An 18,124-nucleotide genomic window follows, 5' to 3' on the forward strand; every position below is an offset into this window, starting at 1 on the left:
CTTTATTATGATCGTAATTATGCATATGTGTACCAGCTGCAGATTTGATATTTATGCAAATTGTTTTTCTTCTATAATGTGTGCTGTGAAGCACCATTCAAGTTTTTTTGCTTCTTTAAAATATGTTGGTATTCTTTAGAACAGGCGTATGTTTTAAAGCAGGGAGCCACAAACTCCATCATGGCCCACCATCAATCCAACTGAAGGTTTATAGATTATTAATGTCTTTCTCGAACATGTGACTATGAATAGTTGGTGTTGACTTTGTGTTCTCTTTTTTGCTCTGAAAAAGACTGAAGGCTCATTATGCATCTTACGAACCACTGCTGAGGCAGCTGCATGAGAAGTACCAAACAGTTTTGCGACAGAAGATGCTGACCAGCCTGGAGAGGGACCGAGCTGTTGGAGAGGTAATGCAACCCAGTAAATTTCCACTGCTTAACATGATTTTAAAAAAATAACACCAATTTAAGGAAAAAGCAGACTGTTTACAAAGGAGCTGCCACTGATATCTACAAATACAACCAGCTAACACCCTGAAGCAGAAGTTAAACTTTTAAATCCAAGGATCTCAATAAGAAAATTGTACCATACTGGGACCAAAGAAATGAATTATTACTAAAATGTCAGCAAAGCAACACAAAGGCATTAAACAATGGCCAAGACAAAAGAAAATACAGTAAACATACTGTATGTGTTTCTATTCAAGTATAGTTCTTCTTGCTGTAGTATTCTGCACTATTAAAGCAGTGCTTAGCCTCCATCTTCTGGGTCATGCTCAGGTTCTAAGTGGGTGGCTGCCCCACTGCATACTGACTACATGAGGTTGCTCACTGAGTACCACCACCATTCATGGACTGCCTTGTATTCTTTTTGAATCAATACAGGGTATTCTCTGTTTGGACAAGGTGATGATTTTGACATCACTGCTCCTTTCCACCTCATACAACCAGAGAGAAGGGTGAAAACTTGCCAGCCCCTAACTACCTCTTGCATATTCCTATTAGCTGGTGATGCCACTCATATTAGTGACAGACTAAAAGGAATGTGTGTGGGTGGGGTTTAGTGACAAGTTGGCACTAATAGTATCAGAGCGTTACCGAAGTACAGCTGGCCATAACCGGAAAGGTTGGAGGGCTGTTGCAGGTATATACACCTCTAGGTAACTGCACTTCATACCTGCAGGAGTCTGTCCTTCTCCCTCCAACCTGATGACAGTCCCTTCAACCCAATGTCCTTGCAAATAAATATAGAGCAGATCATTTCAGTTCTGTTTTTGAAATCCTTGTCTGTGGCTATCATCGTCATTGTATTAGGCTAAATGGCAACACAAATCGATGTGTGTAAAGCTTTTTAAAACTTCCTTAGTTTAAACCTAGCAGTTATGGCATGTTGAGAAGTGGCAGCACACCTAAATTCAAACTTCTCAACGTGGTCAATACCTTGCAGCAGTGACCTACTCTATGTAGAACAACTAGAACCCAAACTTCCATAATAGTCTAGTGGTTGAAAATAAGTATCTTATTGCTGATTATGTGTGTATAACCAACTTTTTTTTATCACAAGTAACATTTCATCTGATGGTGGATTTCCCTTATGGGAAGTTCAATCACCAAAATTCATGATCAGTCATTTACCTGTCAGGCACATAGGGCAGAGGCCTTTACCTCTGTTAAGAGATTGTTTCATTATGACCTAGATTACCTCCTTGGCTTTTTTTATTTAATGAACTGCAGTGGAAGAAAGAATACATTAAGGGGGAATAGGAGCAGACATATGGATGCATCGGGAATCGGGAGTGGGGTGGTAGTGAATAGAAAAATCAGTGCAAGGGAGAAGAGCTGAGGATGTGAGGAGAGAAAATGAGCAAGATAAGAAAAAGGGAAAAAAAAAAAGTAAAAGGTGGGTACACTCATGATTAGCAAATGGCATAAACAAAACTGTTAAAGGAATCTGTTCTGCTTGTGTAGTTATTCATGAGGGGGTAAAGTGTGTTTGCACATTTATTTGTCAATGTGTGTTTAATTCAGTATTGCCAAATTTTGTGTTTTGTTATTGATCTAGTGAGGTTCTGTGTCTTCTGTGTTCAAAATATGTACTTTTCTGTTCTCGATAGTTTCGTTTGCTCTCTTTATGTCTAGGTAGGCTGGTAAGTCTTGACCTGAGCAGCTAGCACTAGAATATCAGTTTGTAGATCAATGTTTCTACCTACAGTATATATGGGTGTATTCTTTACTGCCTTTGACTGCAGATATCACGCTGCCTTTCTTTGAGATTTTCCAGCTTTGAAAAAACCCAGTCTGAGTAACCACAAGCTTTCAAATCTCTCCTAAGGTGTGTTTATTTCTTGTCCTTGGACTCAGTGTTTGCTGTCACTGTCTCAGCCCAATGAAAAATACTTCTAATAAGAGTGTGTCAGTCTGTGGTGGGAAACAAATACCAGACTCATTGTAGGGTTTGTACTCCATGTTTCCACTCTCTTTGATGCATATACCACATTTTATTACGTTACGATCAGATTGTTACGTTTTATATTTTTGTCCACTGAGTTGACGTGTTTAGTGAAAACAAATCTGTTTGGTGTTTTAATTTTGACCCAGGTATTATCCACATGGAATGACATAGCCAGTCTATATGTGGCATGATGTCAGAAAAACATTTCAGAATATTCAACAAATTAAGTAAGGCTTTTAAAAGATCCAAAAGAGCCAACATCCAAACATAAGCAAAGGAACATGGGTATATTCAGTCCAGTAATGTGAAGGTGCACAGACATAGAATCTGGAGAGACAAAACTGCAAACTACAATTGCATAACCATACAAAAATAGATGGTTCAAAGAGCTGTAAAAGAGGTAATTCATGGCACACTGGCACAATCTAACTAGACTTGTGGGCCTGCAACGCCACCTATTAGCAACTTACAGTGATGCTCTAACATTTTTCTGATGTTAAATATATAATTTCCTCTGTTTAAGTGCTGCTGAAAAAAGGTAATTGTATAAAATAAATGTAAATAAATTATATTTTCAGCCTCTCATCACACTGCTTTACATGTACACATACAAAGCAATACTAAAATATGCAAATGCTACTCAAACTACTGTCTGCGCTTAACCTCTCTGCTCTTTTCAAGCAAAAGCCTGAATATTTTTTTTTTTTTCTGTTTTTGTGTTAGTTTAAAGTGTATCATAAATTTATCTAAAGTGCTTATCTTTCTTCCCTTTTTTAAATATGCATCCTTCCTTCCTAAAATAGCGAATGCCGATACATTACTAATGATCCCGATTCAGTAGCTGCTTAACTTTTTAGTCTTTCCTATCATTCCCCACGTGGTCATGCTCTAACAATTGTATAATATCCTCAAAGAACTTGTCACATCCATTCTTTTTGTTATGCATGATACATCTAAAACACTGGGTCATGCTCTAATAACATCAGACCTTGACTATTGTAACACCTTTATCTTCTATTACATAGAGAAAGCCTGTTAAGTCTGTATTAATCCTGCATTTCAGCTAATATACATTTCCTTGGTAATTCTGCTTCTCTCTATCAATCTCTGCTCTAGCTCCACATAGTCCACTGGATAGAGTTCAATTACCTTGTTCTACTAAAGCCTTAAACAATCTGGCATCTTCATTTATCTTTGCTTTAGTATTTAGATATATTCTCAATAAAAAACTTTAGTTCACTGATAAACCTCTTCTTTTTCTCCCTTGTCACCCCATCTTATTCATGTGCCCAGAGTTGCTCTTACAGTGCTCCCAGGTCTCTCATTAGCTTTGTTTTATTTGTTTCTGTTAGCATTTTTGCATTATTATAATAATGTCTGTACAAAAATGCTTCAGTTACTCCAATACACAGTGCTCCCAAACACAACATATTTGATCGACATGTATTGTCCCAACTGACATAATAGAGATTCAAAGTTTTAGTTTATTAGAGGTAATCCTAAAATATAAATTAAACTTTAAATACATACTCCATTACTCCATAACGCATAATATAGGCACAGCAAAGCATACACCTAGCTGTACTAAACATGAATTAAAGTGGGGCCTAGTTATAAAAAAAAAAGGATAGGAACAAAAGTTAACCTGTTGCCCATAGTGACCAATTAGATTCAGTGTTTTTTTTCCCCCCCATTAAATATGAAACCTGAGAACTGTGAGTGATCACAAGTTACTATGGATGACTGTTTCTGGCTTTTTGTTTCTCTATTTTTTATGTGTTATAGCTACAGCTGCAAGAAAAAGTATGTGAACCCTTTGTAATGATATGGATTTCTGCACAAATTGGTCATAAAATGTGATCTGATCATCATCTAAGTCACAACAATAGACAATCACAGTCTTCTTAAACTAATAACACACAAAGAATTAAATGTTGCCATGTTTTTATTGTACACACCATGTAAACATTCACAGTGCAGGTGGAAAAAGTATGTGAACCCCTAGACTAATGACATCTCCAAGAGCTAATTGGAGTGAGATGTCAGCCAACTGCAGTCCAATCAATGAGATGAGATTGGAGGTGTTGGTTACAGCTGCCCTGCCCTATAAAAAACACACACCAGTTCTGGGTTTGCTTTTCACAAGAAGCATTGCCTGATGTGAATGATGCCTCGCACAAAAGAGCTCTCAGAAGACCTACGATTAAGAATTGTTGACTTGCATGAAGCTGGAAAGGGTTTTTAAAAGTATCTCCAAAAGTCTTGCTGTTCATTAGTACATGGTAAGACAAATTGTCTATAAATGGAGAAAGTTCAGCACTGCTGCTACTCTCCCTAGGAGTGGCCGTCCTGTAAAGATGACTGCAAGAGCACAGCGCAGACTGCTCAATGAGTTGAAGAATCCTAGAGTGTCGGCTAAAGACTTACAAAAATGCTAACATTCCTGTTAGCGAATTTACAATGCGTAAAAAAAATAAACAAGAATGGATTTCATGGGAGGATACCACAGAGGAAGCCACTGCTGTCCAAACAAAACATTGCTGCACGTTTACAGTTTGCACAAGAGCACCTGGATGTTCCACAGCAGTACTGGCAAAATATTCTGTGGACAGATGAAACCAAAGTTGAGTTGTTTGGAAGAAACACACAACACTATGTGTGGTGAAAAAGAGGCACAGCACACCAACATCAAAACCTCATCCCAACTGTGAAGTATGGTGGTGGGGGAATCATGGTTTGGTGCTGCTTTGCTGCGTCAGATTGCTATCATCGAAGGAAAAATAAATTCCCAAGTTTATCAAGACATTTTGCAGGAGAACTTAAGGCCATCTGTCTATCAGCTGAAGCTCAATAGAAGATGGGTGTTGCAACAGGACAATGACCCAAAGCATAGAAGTTAACCACATCCATACCGGCGCATAGTAATATGACGCCGGCAGGATGGCTTTACCGTTCCGGGCGGCCGTCATATGACGTCCGCCCGCTCTAGCTGCTACTGCGCGCCCCCGGGGGCGCGCATCGCAGCGATCAGGGATGAGGCTCATCCCTCGGACATAGCCCATCCCTGATCAAGGTAAACAGCCAATAGAAATTGGCTGTTTACCATGTGATCGGCTGTGTCAATCACAGCCGATCACATGAGCGGCTCCAGCACGAGCCGCTCGTTCTCTCTGCCATGCGCGTTGATCCCCGATCTAGGTAAAGAGCCAATGAAATTGGCTCTTTACCACGTGACCGGCTGTGTCCAATCACAGCCGGTCACAAATGTCAACAGAGAACACGGTAACTAGCTGTCACCGTGTTCTCCTCCTCATACACTGATCCTGTGTGAGGAAGAGAGTGTGGTAACAGCTAGTTACCAAATACAGTGCACGCTAAACACACTGATTGCCCCCCCCCCCCAATAAAGAGCACCTGTCACTAGCCCATCAAAGTACCCGAGTACCTGTCACTAGCCCATCAGGTTCTCTGATGACAGGTACTCGGGTACTCTGATGGGCTGATGACAGGTACTCGGGTACTCTGATGACGGGTACTCTGATGACAGGTACTCTGATGACAGGTACTCGGGTACTCTGATGACAGGTACTCGGGTACTCTGATGACAGGTACTCGGGTACTCTGATGTCGGGTACTCTGATGACGGGTACTCGGGTACTCTGATGACGGGTACTCGGGTACTCTGATGACAGGTACTCGGGTACTCTGATGACGGGTACTCTGATGACGGGTACTCGGGTACTCTGATGACGGGTACTCGGGTACTCTGATGACGGGTACTCGGGTACTCTGATGACGGGTACTCGGGTACTCTGATGTCGGAGTACCCGTCATCAGAGTACCTGAGTACCTGTCACCTACCCATCAGAGTACCCGAGTACCTGTCACCTACCCATCAGAGTACCCGAGTACCTTCCACCTGCTCATCAGAGTACCTGACGCCTGAAGTACCCGAGTACTTGCCGCCTGCTCATCAGTACCCATCACTACTCATCAGTACTCATCAGTACCTATCACGTATCAGTACTGATCATCAGTACCCATCAGTACAGTATCACCTATCAGTACTACTCATCAGTACCTATCACCTGCCTGTCACCTGCTCATCAGAGTACCCGAGTACCTGTCACCTGCCTATCGGAGTACCCGAGTACCTGCCACCTCCTCATCAGTACCAGAGTACCTGTCACCTGCCTGTCACCTGCCCAACAAAGTACCCGAGTACCTGTCACCCTTCATACAGCCACCATGTCCAAGTCCAAAAAGGTTTATATACGTCCTCCGTTTAAACCTAAATACCGGTGTTATGGCAGCAGATAGCTGCCATAACCCTGGTATTTTTTTAAACGGTGGACGGTTGGCTTTCCTATAAGGGTGGTCCCAGCGGCGGATTCGCCGTGGGATCACCCTTCCGGGATGGCGGAAGAGGTGCCCCCCCCCCTCCTGCCGCGTCCGGTCCTTTTCCCCGCTTACCGGACCCGCCGGCAGCGGGGAAAACGATCCGGTCCCGGATCCTCACAGACAGGATGTTGAGTGAGGGCAAGCTTGCCCTCACTTGACTCTATGGTCTTGGAGGACCGGAGCTACGGAAAATGTTGTTGCCTAGCAACCGGTTTAAAGGTCCTTTTTTTTTTTTTTAAAGGTCCGAAGAAAAAAAAAAAACAGTTGTGATCAAATACCACCAAAAGAAAGCTCTATTTGTGTGAAAAAAATGATAAAAATTTTGTTTGGTTACAGTGTAGCATGACTGAGCAATTGTCATTCAAAGTGTGAGAGTGCTGAAAGCTGAAAATTGGTCTGGGAAGGAAGGGGGAATAACTGCTCTGTATTGAAGTGGTTAATCAACAACAGAATGGCTTAAACAGAAGAAAATACACCTTCTGAAGTGGCCCAGTCAGAGTCCTGACCTCAACCCGATTGAGATGCTGTGGCATGACCTCAAGAAAGCGATTCACACCAGACATCCCAAGAATATTGCTGAACTGAAACAATTCTGTAAAGAGGAATGGTCAAGAATTACTCCTGACCGTTGAGCACGTCTGATCTGCAACTACAGGAAATGTTTGGTTGAGGTTCTTGCTGCCAAAGGAGGTTCAACCAGTTATTAAATCCAAGGGTTCACATACTTTTTCCACCTGCACTGTGAATGTTTACATGGTGTGTTCAAATAAAACATGGCAACATTTCATTCTTTGTGTGTTATTAGCTTAAGCAGACTGTGATTGTCTATTGTTGTGACTTAGATGATGATCAGATCCTATTTTATGACCAATTTGTGCAGAAATCCATATCATTCCAAAGGGTTCACATACTTTTTCTTGCAGCTGTATTTACTATGGTCTTATGCAGCAAGCAATTATTGACAATGTGATTAGTCTAATGCAGCTGTGTAATACCATATGTAACTGTAAAAATGTTCAACAGAGGGTCCTGTAGAGGCCAGGTGTGGCCAAGCTAATGTGACCCCAGTACTGATGCAGGGGGGGGGGGGGAACAAAGATGCTGTGCAGGTGCCCAATGTCCTCATTATCAACTGATGATGTCATTGGTTGTTGGGATGCTGGCAGCAAGCAGGTTGAAATGGATCACAAAACCTGTGGCTTTGTGTAATTAAAAGAGAGGCTTGATCTAACCACTGGCTTGTACAAATATTTTGGGCAATTTTTAGGCATTTAGCTAAGGCACCCCTGAAAAAACCTAAAGACTCCCTGCCTGGGCACCCTGGTTTAAAAAGGCTGCTCTAGAGGTCAGTGGAACAATGACTTGTAATCTTGTTCGGTAAGTTAAAGTACAGTATGCTAAGATATTTACCTTACAGTTAATTATTAACTTTCTCCCTGCTATAAATTTAAATGTGATGGGTTTCTATGGTTTTCTTTAACTGCCCATCACTATTTTAGTTCTGCCAGTGCCTGCATTCCATTGTGTTCATTAGAACATATCCTTAATACATGACCTGTTGATGAGAGTTGAGGACATTTTGTAAGTTTACTAAAGTAAACTTAAGGGTTTCTTTCATGCTTTCAGAGTGGTTTTATTTTGCATAACAGGTACCTGAATACACCTCCAGGACACTCTATAAACCAAATCATGTTGCCATGTCTTCTTGCCTCCTGTGTTTTCCTAATGGCCAGTGGATCCACAGATCATGCTTGTGGTCCAATAGGACAGAGCAGAGTTAGAAGTGGCTGGTGCTAAATGGGGTTCCTGCAAGCTTAATTGCAACTTGCATTATGGAGCACTGTCCGCTTTGGTGTTTCCAGAATGCTTTGGAAAAAAGCTGAATATGTATGCTGGCTCCTGTAGGTATTTGCTATACAAAACAAAAGTCAGTTTAAAGACCCATTTTTTTCTTTCCAATCTACATAGAAACTGCAAAAAAAGTCAGTCGTACAGTTTTCATCGATGTGTTTCTATGAGTATAGTAAAATGCAACAAGCCAAAATTTTTCAAGGATGCACACTTATTATTTTAAGTGCCCCAGCATGCAAACTGGAAGCGGACACTCTCAAACCAGTGGACATGGACCCTAACTGCATAAAATAATCCATTGGTTTTCTTTAAGCTGACATTAAATAATATCCTTATTTTTCAAAAATAATTCATCAACATCCACAACTTAAAGTGAATTAAAGTAAAGGCAGTATTTTTATTTGTACCTACAGGTAAGCTTATAATAAAGCTTACCTGTAGGTGAAAATAATGTCTCTAAACGTGCACCGTTTAGGAGATATACTGGGGAGCAGTAGCCGGTTACCAGTGCATGGGCTCTGAAGGAATGGCATACCCGTGGCGTTCCTTCAGAGCTTTTGTGCCGTAGGCCGTGACTCCCACGCACTTGCACGGGAGTGACCTCATTGTGTTAAAGCCATTCAAGCTAACGCAGTCTGCGAACCCAGAAGGAAGGCCAGGTGAAGATGGAAGCCTCTAAACCAGTGACGGCTTGCCGTTGGCTTTGTTTCAAGGTAAGTCTTTCATAATGTGCTGGTATGCAATGCATACTACCACGTTATTCATTTACCTTGCAGGTTTTGTTTTTTTTTAAAGCCTCTACTTCCACTTTAATGGCCCCGTAATCTATTTTTCATGAAATTATTTCTTACTGTCTTTTTCAGCCTTCTTGTAACATGCTCAGTAAGCTTCAAAACTGTCCATTTTCCCCTCCATTCTGTTTTTTTTAAATGACCAGAGCATGTCAACTGTTGTCATGGGGGCACTGCTGTATGCACACTATAAATCCTTAGTCCATAGCCCATCTCAAGAGTAAAAAGGGTGGGATCATTTAAAACCAAAATAGCCACAGGAAGTCACATCACAGCTGCTAAAAAAGGAATTTCTAGGAGGCTGAGAACATTAATAAAATGTGTGTGTGTATAATATTATACAATGTGTAAATCTATCTATCTATCTATCTATCTATCTATCTATCTATCTATCTATCTATCTATCTATCTATCTATCTATCTATCTATCTATCTATCTATCTATCTATCTATCTATCTATCTATCTATCTATTATATATATATTATACTTTTTTTGAGTTAAGAATACATACTTAAATAGAATATATGTATATATTTTTTAAACAAGAGTTCAATGTCCCTTAAATGCTCCACCAGGAAGATATACTGTAAAAGACACAAATGATTGCAGCTCTGTAATCATTGATGCATTATTTTATTTATTTTTTTATATTCCTGTATTTGACTTGTTTAGTCTTTTGCAGTCTACTTAATTACAGTTTGTACAGTGTACAGTTTGAGAAGCAGAGTTTAGAGGGCAGAGGAGCACAAGGAGCCAATTATATGTGCCACAGTGAAAGGCACATGCTAATAGGAGGAGAGAGCAGAGTGATACAGAGAAGAGCTGAGTGTTCTTTTCACTGTTCAAGTAAATGGAGAGGGTAGTGGGAGACTAAAAGTGAAATTGCAACAGAAAAAAATCAAGTCGACTCCATTGCTAGACAGGGCTGTGCTGTGAAACCAAGCTGTGTAAATCTCAGGACTCGATGGACATAAATGCAAGTTCTTTGGCAGGTAAAACAGCTCTTACATATGCATTTAGCAATGTGCATGAATTTTTGCTTTAAAGTTTAACTAAAGGCAATTTTTTTTTTCGTTTTGGATGGAGTAAAGAGTAAATAGAACACTTGTCAGGTTTTTATTGCCATCTGTGCCCCCCGATCCACCCTATTTGTCATATTTACTGTTCAGATTAAAAGTGAAAGTAGAAAAAAATCCCAAATTGTAGGTGTTCCCCATAACAGCAATAGAGGAGATATCTTCCAATGATCACACTAGATCTAGAGACCCTGGTGATGCTTTTTGTTTCGCTATAGGGCAGGAAGTGACATAGATGGCAAAAAAAAATAACTCACAGGGTTATAACCATCCCTTACTCTATCCAGAATTTTAAAAAAATGCCTATAGTTCTACTTTAAGGTACCCAAGTAGCAGACTGTGAAGATGCTAGAAGGTATTCCATAACTGTATTCTTTGTACTCCTCTAGAATTCAAAGTCTCAGTGCAGCAAATCACTGGTTTCTGAGTCCTATTTTAATATCAGGTTTCCTATGAAAAATATTAGATTAGGAATGCCTTTTTGGAAAACAGAAATTCTCATATTATGATACATTCAAATAGACAAGTCTGTCAGAAGCATGGTAATGTGTTATTCCTGAAGGCAAGTTCCAATTCAGTTGTCTTGCTGTGAATTTGATTCCCAGAAGCTTCTTATCCTAGTAAATTAGGGACATAGTGAGATGTTCAATTTGAGCCAAGATTAGAATATGGGCATAATCATGGCAGCAATATATCATAGGGAAGTCTACCTCTCATTCTTGTGCATTTTATTGCCAAACGCCTGCAGTTTCATGCAGAGAGAAAGAAGACTGAGGAGGACAGACTGCTGTTCGAAATTGTCTGATTTTTCAATTACGATTTTTGTACAAAGCCTTATATATATTTTATTCTTTTGTTCCAGGTGACTGGTCTGCAAGCTACACTAAGAAATTTGGAATCTGGTCATAAAATTGAGCTTCCTGTGAAAAAAGGTAGTGCATGTGAACACATTTCATAAAACAGAACATCATTCATTCTTTCTGTTGGTGTGTCTGTCTCATTTCTCGTAAAGATATATGTATATGCATAAACCCTTGCATATTAGAGCTAAAGAATAAATGTATTTGTTAATAAAGCAACCAGGTAAATGGTAATTTTCTGGCATATTTCTCAAAACGGCTAAAATTTAGGTGCTGTGTTCAACACACAAACCATGCTTTCAACAAATAGTAAACCTGAGGCCCATAAAGGATTTCTTTCTCTTGATGGACCAGGGAAGGGTTTGATGCACCAAATGTGACAGGCTGAACCTATTTTTTCTTTTTTTAACTAGACCTTATTGTTATTGACCTAAAGTTGCCCATGCAGAGGGTCTGTGAAAAATCCTTTAGAAGGCATAGGACCCTCTTATGGATGCAGAGAATGTATATAGTCCATTTCAAGCAATATCATGCCTTAAAATCTGAACATTCTGAGCCTTTCCCAGCCATGTTGAGGTAGGGTATGAATTTAAGCAAAGATCTGGCTAGGGATTTAAACCTGCCACTGCTCCACCCAAAGAAGAAATTTGATTTTTTTTTTAAATAGTTTATCTGTAATGTAGGCATGGGGCATGGTCAGAGGGGCAAGGAAGCCCCCCCCCCTCCTCCTCCCAGGTTAGTACAAATACAGTGCCCTGCGAAAGTATTCGGCCCCCTTGAACTTTGCGACCTTTTGCCACATTTCAGGCTTCAAACATAAAGATAATTAACATTGTAATTTTCTGTGAAGAATCAACAACAAGTGGGACACAATCATGAAGTGGAAAAAAATTTATTGGATATTTCAAACTTTAACAAATAAAAAACTGAAAAGTTGGGCGTGCAAAATTATTCAGCCCCTTTATTTTTAGTGCAGCAAACTCTCTCCAGAAGTTCAGTGAGGATCTCTGAATGATCCAATGTTGACCTAAATGACTAATGATGATAAATGGAATCCACCTGTGTGTAATTAAGTCTCCGTATCAATGCACCTGCACTGTGATAATCTCAGAGGTCCGTTTAAAGCGCAGAGAGCATCATGAAGAACAAGGAACACACCAGGCAGGTCCGAGATACTGTTGTGGAGAAGCTTAAAGCCGGATTTGAATACAAAAAGATTTCCCAAGCTTTAAACATCCCAAGGAGCACTGTGCAAGCGATAATATTGAAATGGAAGGAGTATCGGACCACTGCAAATCTACGAAGACCTGGCCGGCCCTCTAAACTTTCAGCTCATACAAGGAGAAGACTGATCAGAGATGCAGCCAAGAGGCCCATGATTCCTCTGGATGAACTGCAGAGATCTACAGCTGAGGTGGGAGACTGTCCATAGGACAACAATCAGTTGTTTACTGCACAAATCTGGCCTTTATGGAAGAGTGGCAAGAAGAAAGCCATTTCTTAAAGATATCCATTAAAAGTGTCGTTTAAAGTTTGCCACAAGCCACCTGGGAGACACACCAAACATGTGGAAGAAGGTGCTCTGGTCAGATGAAACCAAAATCGAACTTTTTGGCTACAATGCAAAACATTGTTTGGCGTAAAAGCAACACAGCTCATCACCCTGAACACACCATCCCCACTGTCAAAGATGGTGGTGGCAGCATCATGGTTTGGGCCTACTTTTCTTCAGCAGGGACAGGGAAGATGGTTAAAATTGATGGGAAGATGGATGGAGCCAAATACAGGACCATTCTTGAAGAAAACCTGATGGAGTCTGCAAAAGACCTGAGACTGGGACGGAGATTTGTCTTCCAACAAGATAATGATCCAAAACATAAAGCAAAATCTACAATGGAATGATTCACAAATAAACATATCCAGGTGTTAGAATGGCCAAGTCAAAGTCCAGACCTGAATCCAATCGAGAATCTGTGGAAAGAACTGAAATCTGCTGTTCACAAATGCTCTCCATCCAACCTCACTGAGCTCGAGCTGTTTTGCAAGGAGGAATGGGCAACAATTTTAGTCTCTCGATGAGCAAAACTGATAGAGACATACCCCAACCGACTTACAGCTGTAATCGCAGCAAAAGGTGGCGCTACAAAGTATTAACTTAAGGGGGCTGAATAATTTCTCACCCCCAATTTTTCAGTTTTTTATTTGTTAAAGTTTGAAATATCCAATAAATTTCGTTCCACTTCATGATTGTGTCCCACGTGCTGATTCTTCACAAAAAATTACAGTTTTATATCTTTGTTTGAAGCCTGAAATGTGGCAAAAGGTCACAAAGTTCAAGGGGGCCGAATACTTTCGCAAGGCGCTGTAGGTGGGCTGGTGGCCCTGAGTGAAGATCTTTCACTATTTACACTGCAATTAAGCCACAACTGCAGTTGTGAAAAAGTATTCAATGTCTTTAGATAATAGAAGTGCATTTTTGGGTAAGTCTGTGTCATTTTTTACAGAATGGTAGTTTTTTTTTTTTTTTAGGCTTATAAACTTCATCCATATTTTCGAAACACCAAATGCCCCCAGAAATGCCATTTCATGCTTAGGCTTCATGTACACGGATATTCGAAAACCTCTCCTAAACGCTGGAACTTGACAGCTAGTAATCGATGGATAAAAACGTTAGTTTTGCCGCGTTTATATGTTTACGTCTTTATGTGCATTTAGCGGTGTCTGCGTTTTAGAAGCGTTTTTACGCTAAATGTATCCCCATTGAAAACACCTATTAACAAAATGCTTATAAATGTGAGTTACCGAGTTTAACATCTGTTTATTGGCAGCAGTGTACATGAGGCCTTACAGCATGTGATTTAACTAGTATTTTTTTTTTTTTGAATTCTGAATTAGTCTGGTACACACAGGTAGTTTTTATTTATTTATTTTTTTCATTCCCCCTCGCTGAGCTTTTGTGCTCTAACAGGGGGACTCCCACCCTGCCCGAACACACCAGCTGCCAATGGCTGCAAGCACTGATCGGACGCCGGTCAGCTACTGGATTTCCAGCATGCCCATTTGACAGAAGCCGGATAGACTGCTGTACACACTGGCCGAATGTCAGCTGATTTCTGTTGAAGTTGCCAATATTCCGCCCGTGTGTACCAGCCTTAAGATAACAGCTGAATTTTATCACCTTATTATTTTGGTGGGTGGCTGGGGACAGTAAAACTAGCCGCCTGTTTTTACTGCTTTCTGGTTGCCCATGTGAAAGATCCCTATGTTAAATTCTGCTAGAGTGATTATCTGGATTCGACCATGACATCTAAGGACTGTAAGCTGCAGTATGTTAAATTCTTGTTCTTGGGTTTAGATATGCTTTTTAATATTTTCTAGAGAAAACACCGTTCCAGGTTTCCTCTTCCTCTGACCACATACCAAAAGCTTAGGCGTTTGGTCAAACTATATTTGCTGAAGCAGACGTTTAACCAGTCTGAATTCTGCCCCTCCACCCTTTTTATACAGAAATCACACGTTCAAATGCCTATTTGGTAATTAGCAGAATCGTAGGATACCTGTAGAAGCAAACTCTAAGGAAATGCACTTCAGCTCGTATAGAACTATTTATCTCTTCACGTAAGACTGTTAACATATCTGAGTATAGGACTACCTTAACTATAAAGAATATGATTAGATAAATGTTGACCCTACATCATTAGCTATAGGCATGACAGTAATTAGTCTTTTTTCTAGTACAAATACTGTCTCTATCACACGCAGGAGAGAGCTTGGATGTCATGCTGCTCTGCATTTCCATGAAGCAATTTTCCTACATTGATTACAAAAATAATCATAAGACAAGGCGGCACTGTCAGATTCATGTCGTTTAAACATCTTTTATATCATTATGCCTTAACACAAACCACGGTGAGCATATTCTTGCTGAATGGCAACCAGTGCCCCTTGACACAGATTGCATACTGCCTACTCACATGGATGAATAATGAGCCCTAAGTCCCTGCTGGCCATTCTTCTATTTGCTAATGCACAGCAAACACCAAGCCCTGTAGGAATGTAGGAGAAAAAGAAAACTTTGGCGGAACCTACATTTTGTATTATGATTACAAAATCATTTTTGTTTCTTGTTTGTAATGGAAAGTTTATGTTCAGATAGAAGAAATGTAGCAAATATGACTCAAATGCATTATATTCAGTATTACAGCACATGGGGTGGGGGTCTTGTTCAGTAGTGCACTGAAATCTTATTTTTCTTATTTACAGTACCTTGAAAAAGTATTCACACCCCTGAAATTTTTGCACATTTTGTCATTATACAACCAAAAAGTAAATGTATTATATTCTGATTTTATGTGATAGACCAACACAAAGGGGCATGTAATTGTTAAGTGGAAGAAAAATGATAAATGGTTTTAAATTTTTTTTACAAATGATTATCTAAAATCATTGTGTGGTGTGCATTTGTAGTCAGCCCCCTTTACTCCAATATGCCTAACTGAAGTCTAGTGAAACCAATTGCCTTCAGAAGTCAGCTAATTAGTAATTCCAGTCCCCCTGCGTGTAATTTATTCTTAGCATAAATACACAAAACAGGGTTAGGTTATAAAAAAATATCCCAAGCTTTGATGATCTCACAGAGCACTGTTCATTTCATCATCCGAAAATGGGAAGAGAATGGCACAACTGCAAACCTACCAAGACATGGCCGTCCACCTAAACTGACAGGCCGGGCAAGGAGAGCATTAATCAGAGAAGCAGCCAAGAGGCCCAAGGTATCTCAAGAGGAGCTACAGAGATCCACAGCTCAGGTCGGAGAATCTGTCTGATACACAAACCGGCTGCTTTGTGTATCATAATCATAATGGTTATGATTAAACACAATGTTTGTGTGAAAAGCGTCAACTAGCAGCAGCCTGTCCTCTGTCCTGATTGGGTCACTCTACTTTGGAGATCAAACAATAAATGGTGTACCACTTGCCGTGGTGTACAGCCCTTTCTTCTTGTACTGTATGCATTACGGGGTGAGCCGAGGAGTCTATCAGGCTAGTCCATCTCAACTGGAGCGGCATGTCTCTCATGATCCACTAACATTTAATCTCTTTGAATTTATTATCAAAGACTAATCAGCACTAAATGTGATAGGGTAAAATATTTTTTAATAAACCAAATATACTGTGAGTTTTCAGCTGTTAAATAAAGAAAAATATAAGTTCAGCCCCTTGATATCATGAACCACCCTCCGTGGCTTTGCTGTAGAAAAAAGACAAAATTTTACCTCTGATAAGTTATTCTAGCATCATTCAGAAATCTTGCTGTACCAAAACAACAGTTTACTCAGACAGCATGTTTCTTTTTTTTTTTTTCCCTTAATACTCAGTCATTTTTCATACAGTGACTAAAACACGCTCCACAAATAACATTTAATTCTTAAATGCCCCAGGCTTTCTATTGCGTTATTAGTGTTATTCTGTTTTGCCAGATACAATTTTGTCTGCACAAACCGTTTCAAGGAAAGGATCACACAGTGCAATTGATTTGACATAAAAACTGCTATAGATGGTGTTGATTAAACATATCAAGCTGTTCATCTCCTAATTCTTTCAGGATGTGTGAAAGTACAAGCGGGGAAGTCTTGCTTTGCCAGTTCATAAATTGCCAACAAGTGGATGGTGCTTTAGTATGCCTGTTAGTCTTTCAGGGTCTGTTATACAGGTGGCTACATTGTGTGTAGTGATGGGCTGGATGTTCAAGTTGAACGCAAGTTCGACTCGAATATCAGATGTTTGTGTGTTCGCTGAACACACAAGGCGCTCAGCGGGAAGTTCACTCGCCGACGAGCGCCCTCTAATGCACTGCAAGATTGCAGTGCATTAAGTGCTGGTGATTTGCCAAAGTATGCACCTGACCTGCATGCTTTGGCCAATCACAGCACAATGTCCTGTCAGAGCCATGATTGGCCAAAGGCAGCCTGCCTTTGGCCAATCATGGCTCAGGGGCTAAGTCCACACCCCACACTATATAAGGCTGCTGCTTACATGGCAGCTGGGTATAGTGTGTTAGGAGTGGAGGTTAGGCAGATAGGGGATTGTGTGTGTTTGTTTGTTCAGTTTAGTACAGTCAGTGTAGTGTAGTGCTGTGCTGATTGTTGTGTAATTGTTTGTGGCGCAGCAGCACTAATACTATTTACGACATAACTGCTGTCCCCCCTTCTACGTCACAGGTGCTATTCCTTCTGCGTCAGCAGTGATCTTTTTTTTGTGGCGCAGCAGCACTAATATTTAGGGCATAACTGCTGTCCTCCCTTCTGCGTCGCAGGTGCTAATCTTTTTGCGTCAGCAGTTGTTTTCTTTTATTTATTTATTTTTGTGGCACAGCAGCACTTATAATATTTAGGGCATAATTGCTGCCCCCCTTCTGCATCAGCAGTGGTTTTCTTTTTTTTTTTTTTGGCTATATTAATTTTTTTCTTTAGTTAAAAAAAAAAAAACTAAAATGATAAAACGGTTTATAGTGCGCAAAGCACAAAAGTATTGCACCCAATCACCATATTCCCTTCCCGCACTCCATAATAAAAGGTTATAAAAATCCCCCCAAAAAATCCCCATCATGACTGAAAGTTAAACAAAGACAGGCAGACACTCACAGGCCACTAAAAGAGGGCAAGCAGCCTCTGTGTCCACAGTGAAAAG

General features: G+C 40.3%; 1 protein-coding gene across 2 annotated transcripts in view; it reads left to right on the forward strand.

The window, feature by feature from the left end:
* SPAG16 (sperm associated antigen 16) overlaps positions 1-18,124 on the forward strand; it is a 1,690,414-nt gene that overhangs the window by 214,610 nt on the left and 1,457,680 nt on the right. For both annotated transcript variants that reach the window (XM_082260930.1, XM_082260929.1), the window contains exons 7-8: positions 293-410; positions 11,438-11,507. In XM_082260930.1, the coding sequence (XP_082117056.1) occupies positions 293-410; positions 11,438-11,507 (188 nt within the window). The remainder of the gene's footprint in view (positions 1-292; positions 411-11,437; positions 11,508-18,124) is intronic.

Source organism: Pelophylax lessonae (genome assembly GCF_965119305.1).
Source record: "Pelophylax lessonae genome assembly, chromosome: 6".
Taxonomy (NCBI): domain Eukaryota; kingdom Metazoa; phylum Chordata; class Amphibia; order Anura; family Ranidae; genus Pelophylax; species Pelophylax lessonae.